Genomic DNA, 11462 nt, shown 5'->3' on the forward strand with positions numbered 1-11462 from the left:
ATAACTGATTACTGTACTCGTATCTAGGTACAGTAAGGCACAACAATTGATGTAATCTACTGTAATTTGGTGAGTAGGCCTACCTTTAATATACAGTATTAGTGCGGTGTGTATTGTCAGTGAAAAGCGCTGTAATATGTCTTTGATATTACACATTTGGGCAATTCCACGTTAATGTTACGTTAGTCTGTACTTAACTACGTATTTCACTAAAAAAATGCAACATTTTAACTCGGTCTTTGGTAGATTTTTACGTGACTAACATAAGGCTACTGTGGAAGTGCCCATTTCGGTTACAACGACATTCGTTTATAACGACACTATTTTTAGGTCCCTTTGATGACGTTATAACCAAGTTCTACTGTATATGTAATGACAAGACTGGAAAGGGTGTATCCATAACACCAAACAAAGAATTCTGAATGCATACTTCACAGTCTATTAAGCTCATATGCAGCCTGTCTACAAAATCCATTTGTGGCCTAAGTACAAAAGGCTCTGTAATGGATTAATGTGGCAGAAAATCAAACCGAACAACTTTTAGGAAAAATCTGTCATACTGAATTGTAACAAAGTTTGTGAAATGATTGATACAACACATGTAAGAGCTCATTTACATCCATAATGGCATCACAATTATACATTCAATAATCCATCTACAGATTTACAGAATCTACATAGTGTGTCCAGGTTCTATTAGGAATGTGTTCATTAAAAATACAAGACATGAATTATTTTCAAAATTTCACTCTTTTTATTTAAAATAGTCTTCTTCTGAATCAATACATAGCTGGAATCGATTGAAAAGTTTCTGAAAAGTCACTGTACTCCTTTTGTGGAATCGCATTTAAAACTGTGGTAGATTCCCTTGGGATGTTCTGGATGGTATCATGATAGTCTCCTTTCATTGCCAACTTAACTTTTGGGAACAACCAGAAATCTGCTGGAGCCAAATCTGGCAAATATAGAGGATGATCAAGGACTGTGATTCCTTTTCTGGCCAAAGAATCTCCCACAATCTTCGATTTGTGGGGTGGGGCATTGTCGTGGAGGAGCGATCAGGAACCTTGCTCTCAATATTCAGGTCGAATTCGAAGAATTCTCGCCCACAAACGATTGAGGACTCTGAGATAATAATCAGAATTCACTGTTTGACCTTCTGGCAGAAATTCCTTGTGAATGATTCCTTTGGAATCGAAGATAACAGTTAGCAGTGTCTTTACTAGATTCCTTTGCATGCGCACTCTCTTTGGTTTCGGCTTCTTAGGAAAACCACTCAAACACTTGAGTTTTCCCCATAGCATCGTCCTTGTACGCCGTTTTTAACATTTCAAGAGTTTCTGTTCCACTTTTCCCGAGCAAAAAGCAGAATTTCACCGCCGCATGCTGTTCATGAAAATCAGCCATTGCAAAAACGACGATCACACAAAACAGATGTCACTATAAACTCTGCCAAAACTAGTCTTTACCTTCTGAAACAACGGTAGTCGGCTTATCGACTCAGGAATGTTATCTCTATGCGCTCATAGCGGCAAAACGCGGTACTACAAAAGATCTGCCCACAAAAAAAATACTTCGGTTTCTTTTGGGTACCCCATCGTATATGTTTATCAAAACTTCAAAGTACCACACTAAACCTACACACAGAATCTCGAACACATGAAAAGATGAAGAAAGCAGTCTTCTGGGATTTGGCACCGTGTATATGTGGTGTTAACCGACGTTTCGGAGGAACGTATCGCCTCCATCTTCAGGGTAGAAGGAAAAATATAAGAAATCCGCAAGCGAAGAGACCGTGAGAACCGGTAAAAGCAGACTGGTGTTGGAAATATACACAGCTATGTGAGAGCAGTGAAGGAAGGGGGGAAGGNGATGCTGTGTTCAGGTACAGCCGACTTGTCCGGATGTTCGAGATGGATGTACCGCTGATGTTCCTTCAAACTCATGTCCACCGAGCGGCCTATCTGCCCATCCTTTAACCTTGCCTTTCTCTCCCCCAACATAAAACCCTGCTTCTGTCAACGCTCCTTTCTCCCTCCCCTCCCACTCCACTGATTTCACTTGTAAACTTGCCTTTCCTCCTTCCTTCACTGCTCTCACATAGCTGTGTATATTTCCAACACCAGTCTGCTTGTACCGGTTCTCACGGTCTCTTCGCTTGCGGATTTCTTATATTTTTCCTTCTACCCTGAAGATGGAGGCGATACGTTCCTCCGAAACGTCGGTTAACACCACATATACACGGTGCCAAATCCCAGAAGACTGCTTTCTTCATAGTCACCGCCGTGAAAGCCTCAAATCTTACGCATGAAAAGATATTTTCATGCATAATCTGTAGATATGTTTATGACAATCTCTACATAAAATTTCACACATCTAACACAAATGTCTCATTAGCTATCGGCAACGAACCAAAAGGTAAATGCAGATTTTATAAAACACGTTGCTGTTTACATTTTACAAAAATATGACCTCAGTAAAAACTTCATATTTTTAAAATATCTACAGTGTTACAAGACACATGAACATGATATTAAGTTGCTCTTATTTATAAAATAATGAAAGTGTGCTACGATAAACATACCGTATTTATGCATGTATAGGCCGCACATTTTTTGCCAAAAATTCAAGAGGAAAACTGGGGTGCGGCTTATATTCGAAATCACACTTCATTTAAAAAAATTATATTCATAATTAGTAATAGAGGGTGTAATACTCCTGAAATAATATTCCAAGAAAATTATTTTTTCTATAATTTCTGTCTGAAAATTGTGCTGCGGCCTATACACGCACGCGGCCTATACATGCGTAAATACGGTAAGTACTGTCTCATATTAGAAAGGAATATACTTGAAAACTGTCAAACACAGTGAAGCATACCTTCCATAGCTCCATACACACATGGACCCAACAGTTCTAAAGCAAATATCTTAGCTTGGAATCCCTCTTGAATCCCAACAACTTCTTCTTTGCTCTATAAACAGAAAAAGAAATCTGATACTGGTATTTTTTAATTATGAACAGGCAGGCAAATCCCTTCATTTGTTTTACTAGTTTTATCCTCCTCCTGCTGCCTCTTCACCACTCTGGCTTTGCAATCTTTGGGTAAAGTTACCAATTACAGTAATATCTTTGGATCACAGGACAATAGTGTTTGAAAAAGGGGAGGCTGCTTATCTTGCAACACCTTGAATCAGGCATATACTTCCAGTGAGGTTGGTTTAGTTTCCTTCTCTGTAATGATTCTGTTGATTTATGCATCAAGTATTTTTGTACATAACTTACTAATCAAATTTAAAGTTTTTAGGTATTTATATCACAGATAACTTAAGCTGGGACACTCATATACAATATCTTTGCCAAAATTAAACAAAGCTCTTTATTTGATTAAATCCAAATGAGACTCAGTAAGTTTACCAGCACTAAGAAATGTTTATTTTACTAAATTTGAATCTATACTGAAATCTGGTATTATTTTTGGAGGGAAGTAAATAACAATAATAGTGTCATTAAATTACAAAAAGAAAAAGGTCTAAGGCTCATTAAATGAGTGAAAAACAGGGTGTCCTGTAGAAGTGTGTATATATATATATATATATAGTAACGTGTTTGGAAAAGACACTTCCATAGTAACGCAACAACAGTTAGCCATTGCGTCGAATCTCCATGGTTACAACGAATACACGGAGCGTTCCCACGGAGACAACGCAATAACAGTGGGTCGTTGCATAGGAATCGCAGAATCAACAAAGCAGCGTTTCCACGGTTATAACAGAGGGTTCATTTGCATAGCAGCGGCCGAGGGTATAAAAAGGGATTGAATGCATTCGCCAGACAGTCTCAGGGCAGATGCTGAGAGATACAGAAGTAAGTCTTGGAATAGCCGCTACAGAAGACATTCAAAATATAGCAGCCGAGATCAGTGGTACAAGAAGTAATTATAACAGTGAAGCAGTGGATAATAATTGTACTCGTAAGTGTATAAGTGAAGCGTCCAATAAAGATTCACTGAATCCGAGACCCACGCATAGTTATTTGTTGCGTGCCATACCCAACACGTGACAATATATATATATATATATATGTATGAGATCTTATCCCACATTTAAAGAACAAGATCTACACGACTTATTATTCTGACATTCACAAGTATAACACTAAAGGAAAACAGGAATTCTATGTACAAACATGCAACACTGTTCATTGGAAAATAAGTGTCATTAACATGGGAATTAATATACATAAATTTTAAAGTTTAAAAAATTATTTATTGCAAAACTGTTTTTATTCTCTGCAGGAGTTGGATGATGGATGGTAGTTTGCTGGCTCAGATTTGTTCTTATGTGGTGTGGATGTATAGATGGTATAAGCGTATGTGTTGCTTTATATTGGATTGTTGGGGGTTGTCATCTGTGGTTGCTGGCTTCAGCAGGGGGATGAATGATGGTACTGTTCTTAGTCTTGCGTATAATTTTGTACATTTTAGAGAGTTGTTGAGTTGTAGTGTTTTAGACTGTTTAAACTGACTTGCCCAATTATACTTGTGTAACATTTTATGGATGTAAATAAATTATGAATTATGAATATGATTCTCATAGTGACATGGGGACATGAGCAGTACCTGATGTGGCAACAGTGGGGTGAAGCATGTTTGAGTGAAGTGTTTGTATAGTTGCTTACATTATGCTTTTATCTTCTCTCACCACAGTCCACAGACTGTACCAAAAGAAGTTCAGTACTGTTCCTCAAATGTAAAATCTACATGACAGCAATATTACAATCTTTCACAAATTCAAAGAATTAATCCCCATTCTCAAACACCATAGCTCTCTTTTACAGTCAGCATGTTGGCATTTAAGACCTTCCAGCAGAAATACCAAGCACAGCATGAAATGCTGAACACTTATTTCATAAACCGTGAACAATCATCAGAGGATACTTGTAAAATAGTAACTTTTCCATTAGTTTAACAGTGAATATGATGAGTAGCTATTACAGTTGTTGATTGGCTGTGTTTGGATATGATGAATTCTGACTAATATGATGGACCTATCTATTGGTTTAAAAACTGCAAAGCTATCAATGACACTGGTACAAGAAATTCCTTCGCCAGTATTCTGTATGTAAACTGCGAGAATGTTTACCATGTGTGCACTGTAGATGAAATTCACACTTTCATGAGTCTACATGTTCAAGGTCTTCCTGCAGAACTGTAACTTTGCATGTGTTTGTGTGTGTGAGTGAGGGGTGAGCAAGGGTGGGACTCTTGTGCACATTCTGTTACATACTTCTAAAAGTCATCATTACAAGGCATGCAAATGAATTCAGAACAGTTGCAGGTTTTCAAAATGAAAATTATCTACATATTATGAAAAAGTTATCAAAGTCTCAGCTCTCTCTGTCAATGCTAACTCTTATCAAACTGTTGAAAGAATGAAGTGATTCCACATATCTTCACTTTCAAAGCTTCAGGAACAGAACCTAGGATACTTTGATGAACAATATGTTGTAATTATGTAGCTTAATCATCTGCACTAGACAATTTTTGGCTTTCATGGCACCTCAAAGACCCTGTTGGTCTGGTTTTCAGAAAACAACACCCTGCAGAAATTGAATGCACTGCTGATGTCTAAGAGACAGCAAGGTTACCCAAAACACTGGCAATAGAGCCAACAGGTAAATAGCATCATTACCCAACAACAGAGCGAACAGCACGCCTACATTAAGCTACATAGTTTGTTGCATTCACTTGAAAGCTGTAATGTTTGTATACAGTTTTAATGCTTTCACTTGGCTGTTTTTCCATCCTCCACTATGCAACGCTTTTAGCAACATTTGGAAGCTGTGCATTTTTTATTTAACCACTCACATTAAAACCATATGTTTCAGTAGTGACTATCAACAGGTACGTCCATGCAATATAAACTGGTACAGTGCTTTAATTGCCAGATAGTTTCAGAATGTCACTTGAAACATTAGGTAGTGAAAGACAGATATGTAGCTAAATATTTGAAGCATACACACAGGATGCTTCAATAGAACATTTATTCTTTTAAACTAGTAACAAATTTCTCATGAGCCATTTTGAGATTTATTCTCTAACAGTTATGGTGGAGAGGTGAGATCTAACATAAAGAATCTTCAAATCTACTATTCTCCAATAAACCAAATTAACAGGAATATGTGACATGATGGCTGCAAAGCCGTAATAGTGGAATGAGTACATGCGGTCATGTAACTAAAACTATGGAAGCCCGTTGAATTCCTGTTAGATTTGTATATTCAGGCACATAAACACTTATTCGCGGCAACAGAAGCCACTAACATATGACTGCATCTGGATTCGTAAGCAAACCGGTTGCGACAAATTTTATAACAGCGTCATTACATTCATATATTCAAGAACGTAATGCCATTTAAAATGACTTGGCATCCATTAGTGCAATAAACGTTACTAAAACCTTGTAGAAACAAAGTTCAAGTAAGGTGAGCCTTCATTCTCAACGTATTTTCTTTTCCGTGTGTTTCTCGTTAAGATTCCGAGGTTGAGACAGTTTTGCCTAAAATGCATACATACTTTATTTTGTTTTCCTGTAACATGCTCCTTCTTGCAGCATTAAAGTCTAGCCGTTTCCGAAACCGACTAACTTTCCTGCAACGAAGTTAAGTTCAATCGTAGGATTTCTGTTACCATGCATGAATCATTAGTTTCATACGAGTTGTAGTTGGAGAAGAATAATGAAAACTTACACGAATGTTACTCGCACTTTCTGGTTCCTGTTTGGTCTCATTACTTGTATCATGATTATTTGCACATTCTGCATTATTCTCATCAGTTTCCATCTTCCCACTCTTACACCGCTTGTAACACTGCGTGCACTGAGCTTCCGCTTGGTCGAATCAGGGATGAAAATGCATCAGAGCCTAAGAGGAATCAGGTATACCAATATGTCACCAACTCAGAAAATGTGTCCATGTGTATGACACTTGCAATATTTGCTACTAGATGGCATAGATTTGACAGTTGTCGAGTCTTGCCTGTTTTCTTTATCAATGAGTTCTAGATGTTCTAGATACGCTAGTGGTTCGCATGCACTCCCATCATAAGATTATTATTTCCTCTGAATTCAATTGTGTGCAGAAGGGCTGTTAGCAGTACGAGTTTGTGTTTGTGATTAATTTAAATGAATTATGATATCCAGCAATAACAGTTAATGATAAATGCTACATTTTCACTTGCAGGCAAGAACATAAGTTACTGCAATACCTGGTCAAGGAAATATATTAAGGATGGCACTTCCACCAGAATATGATAAACCGCCTCCCTACTCTCAACAAGCTCCAGGTAGAGTGAACATTATGCTTATGTACAATATGGATCCGTGATCACCAGTATGCAAATTCACAAATATGGAGGTTATTGAAGGGTAATGTTTCCTGAGATGTGGCTTCATGTAGTTCCGTAAAGTTCACCGACGTTTCGGAGGATCGTACTGCCTCCATCTTCAGGAACAGAGTAAGTCCTGCAAGTAACACTGTAGAAGCAGTTGCTTGGGGCATACTGTTCAGAACTCAAGATGGTCCTCTGAAACGTCAGTGACGTACTGGACCATATGGTGTTAGATCCCACTCCTTATGGTCGCTATTGTGTGAACCTTATATCCTACATAAAGGTTGCTGTTTAAACTTCTTATCTCTAGCACAGAAGCAGATATTGATGTTTCCATTGCTCTGATTAATATACTCATCATGTTAATGTATATTATTCATCACATTAACAACATAAAAATTAGTATTCATAAACATGAACTTAACCACTAAATATATTGTACAAGATGGCAGTGTACTAACTGTTTTAGGTTATCCACAAAGTGCCAGTGGACTTGGTCAGTTCCCACCGGGTTATCAGCCATATCAAGGGCCTTTAGCACCTTCACAAACAGGCTATGCTCCTACATATGGTACCACAACAATTACAGTCCATCCACAAGAAATCATCATAGTTGGTGCTTGTCCAGCATGCAGGGTTAGTTCAGCTTTATTGTACAGTATGTAGGTAATAAACAAGTACTAGAATATCTACAGTATGATGACCATATGTGAATGGACCCATACGAATATGATGGCATCTCCCATCAGAATTTTCTCAGAGGTGTTCTTTGTTACATTTATGACACACCACTACCACTGCTGCTGCTGGTCTGAGTAACAAATTTGGATTTCTTGAAGTGTACAGATATTTAATATCAAGAAAAACAAAGAGTTCAAGTGAAACTCATAAAGCTTACTTTCCCATGTCAGTAAATTCTGTAAGTACAATAAAACACCATGTTAGCAAACGAGGAACATGTAGGTGGTTGCTGTATTGTAGATATATAAGATCTACCCATGTACTGACCCCAAAAGATATGAAGGTGTGATAAAATAATATGTTCAGGCCATTCTGTTGTACCATTTCATATGCTGGTCTGTACGCAATTCATGGGTGCCTCACACAAAATGAAATGGTGACTGGGCACTCTGCATTATAATCATATTTGTATGAGACTCGGATTTTTGTGTAAAAGCTCATCAGCAAACAGTAACCAGATCACGGGATTCTCAATCTCATTTGTTTATATCTGAAATATTTTGATCAGTCCTACTCCATTGTTTGGAAAGTGAAGAATGGCAGCACACACTGTGCCAGCATAGGATTATTTTTTTTTGTCAGAGTTTATGGAGGATCTTTTAATTGTAAAGTGTAAATAAAAAGAAAAAAAGTAAAGGTATCCCTGGAACAGACCATGGAGGCCCATAGGGTTGTGAGATGTTGAGGTTCCCACATTTTCTAGACAATCAGCGCACCTGTGGCGGTAAGTTTGTAAGCCTTACGCGCCAGCCGCCCTTTACCCCCTAGGCAGATTCCTGGTACTCATTTCTGTTAGAGGCTGAGTCAACCCCAGGGCCATAGTGTGGCTGGAAGGATTAGGTAAATCGAAAGAAATCCACCTCATTGGGACTCAAACCAACGACCTTTTGACTTGCAGCATAGTGCCTCAACCAACTATACTACTGCATGCCCCTGTAAAGTGTAAATATCTGTTATAAACATACATTAATATTTTTTAAATAGGGTGTGAACAGGACTGAACTAGCTCAGGATTGTGCTGAGTGGCTGATTTTATTAACAGTGGGAGAAAATTTATAATAAATAGTAACTGTGTACTTAGGGCTCTCTAGCACCCATTAAGTTCACACCCTCTTTTGCAGTTTCTCACAAAATGTCTATTATATTTATGCACAAAGAACAAACATACTGTAAGATGAAAGAAAGTATACCATTGCAGTTTTACCGCCTCTATGGTCTAGTGGTCAGAGTTCCTGGCTACAGATCCATATGTCCCGGGTTCGATTCCTGGTGTTATCAGATTTTCTGAGAAGTAGGGAGTCTGGAATGGGGTCCACTCATCCTTGTGAGGATAAATGAGGAGCTATTGGGATCTGTTGTGCTGACCATGTGACACCCTCTATCCGCAAAAGTTGGCAGTAACTTCGCCGACAAGCGGCAGTTGCTAGTTCGGTATAGTTCGCTTGCAAAGTAAAATCATGGCGTTTTTGTTCATACCATTGCAATTTAACCTGTCGCCAAATTTGAGTTTGACTTGGTTCATCCTGGTCCTTCACACTAGGAATAGTATAACATGATTCATATAAATCTGACTTTCTTGGAGGGACAAGAAAGTACGTGTATGTTCAAATATTATAAATAGAATGTTTTCACTTTGTTGTTGCAATTAAAGATAGAAGATCAATAAATGCGGGAAATATGTCAGAACCTTAGTAGCTGGACACTGTATTTAAACGAGTCATTGTTCTAGTACCAGTGTGACTATCCAGAATTTTCTGTGTTATAGGTGGGCGTCCTAGAAGATGATTTTACTTGTCTTGGAATATTTTGCGCAATTTTCTTTTTTCCTCTTGGAATTCTGTGCTGCCTAGCTCTGAAGAACAGACGGTGTTCCAACTGTGGGGCATACTTTGGCTAATTACTTGCAAGGTCAAATGAGGCTTAACAGTAACATCTTTACATTCATAAGTTGGTCATAAGAAGTCACGTGTTGGAATACTGTGTTACTATTGCCTGATTAAGTGGCTACATCTGTGATAGATTAAGGAACAGAAAGAAGCTAGGAGACGCAGGTATCTTCAAGGAACATGCAAAAAACTGTTCTTGATGTTTAAAGCAGCTGTTCTATTAACCATGGAGTAAATTATATCTTATCGGACCTGTTGATAAATATAGGTAGACACGTACAGTTAATTCTTCCTCTGCTCCTTAAAATAGCTTCAGTTCTAATTTTACTCTGTGCAGATTGAAACTCTATGCTTGTTCATTGTTGATGCACTACCACAAATATAACTTATGCATATATGATATATTTGACCTGTATCTCAACATTCATCACTTTCTGATATATTTTTTATAGAAATGAGAAAAGTGTTCCCTTTTTCATTTTTATTCACAGCCACAAAAAATGGAGAATAATATCAACACATATTTCCAATAGAAATTAATTGTTAAGGCATATCATCAACAGTCCTCTCTATGGAAAAATTAATCACTCTTGCAGGAATACAAATAAAATAATCTGCACATGAAATTCATGATGCTCAGACCTCTTCAACAGTGGGTTAACATTTTTCTCCATTGCACAGTAATGGATAAGTTAAATGTATTTTTGCTGAGTTGTTTTTGTTTAGCATCAGAAATGTCTTTTAGGCAATGAAGTTATAGAAACATATTATGATGTATTTAAATGTTTTATGTTTCCTGGAATAAGTTATATAATAATGTTGAAGATATTGATATTAAGATATTATATAAAACAAATATTGTTGGGTGTACTAATGAGAATATCACTTGGTGAATAAACTTATTTCATAATGAAGTGATTTAATTTTGGTTCAGCTTGGCATGATGCGCTTATGGCATAACTAATGTTGTGAAATATGTGTAGATTAAGAATTTTTATTTATTTTGCAAAAAAGGAAATTATTGTCAACATAAATGGAAAACTAATAAACACCATATATGAAACTGGGGAGTGGCCCAAGGACTTTACAGAAGTGACAATGATTGCCTTAAAGAAAAAGACAAAAGCTACAAAATGCAGCGACCATCGCACAATAAGCCTTATTGCACATACAGCAAAGATAATAGCAAAGATACTTAAAAGAAGAATCGAAAGGAAAATACAGGATATACTTGGAGAGGATCAGTTTGGATATGGAAGAGGAAAAGGAACCAGGGATGCAATTGAGATGATGAGAATTATGGCAGAATGAACTTTGGAGATAGATGAAGAACTGTGTGCTTGCTTTATAGACTGGCAGAAGGCATTTGACCGTGTAAATTGGACCAAATTAATGCAGATCCTAAAGGAAACAGGTATCGATTGGCGTGGAAGGAGATTGATTAG

General features: G+C 37.4%; 2 protein-coding genes across 6 annotated transcripts in view; one reads left to right on the plus strand and one right to left on the minus strand.

Moving 5' to 3' along the window:
* Positions 1-6922, minus strand: part of LOC111875092 — an 11437-nt gene extending 4515 nt beyond the window's left edge. The window contains exons 1-2 of the mRNA XM_023871149.2: positions 6751-6922; positions 2881-2974 (exon numbers count right to left, since the gene is read on the minus strand). Of these exons, the coding sequence (XP_023726917.1) occupies positions 2881-2974; positions 6751-6843 (187 nt within the window). The 5' untranslated portion in view covers positions 6844-6922. The remainder of the gene's footprint in view (positions 1-2880; positions 2975-6750) is intronic.
* The window catches only part of LOC111875093 (brain protein I3), a 20887-nt gene extending 9956 nt beyond the window's left edge, over positions 1-10931 (plus strand). Inside the window, exons 2-5 of one of the 5 annotated variants that reach the window (XM_023871152.2) lie at positions 5591-5676; positions 7243-7345; positions 7860-8026; positions 9897-10931. In XM_023871152.2, coding sequence (XP_023726920.1) covers positions 7291-7345; positions 7860-8026; positions 9897-10028 — 354 coding nt within the window. In that variant the 5' untranslated portion in view covers positions 5591-5676; positions 7243-7290 and the 3' untranslated portion in view covers positions 10029-10931. Of the gene's footprint in view, positions 1-5590; positions 5677-7015; positions 7346-7859; positions 8027-9896 lie in introns of those variants that run through there. The other 4 variants (XM_023871155.2, XM_023871151.2, XM_023871154.2 and 1 more) reach the window with 4 other exon arrangements.
* Positions 10932-11462: the final 531 nt, after the last annotated feature.

The sequence above is a fragment of the Cryptotermes secundus genome, unplaced genomic scaffold, assembly GCF_002891405.2.
Source record: "Cryptotermes secundus unplaced genomic scaffold, Csec_1.0 scaffold2798, whole genome shotgun sequence".
NCBI classification, from domain to species: Eukaryota; Metazoa; Arthropoda; class Insecta; order Blattodea; family Kalotermitidae; genus Cryptotermes; species Cryptotermes secundus.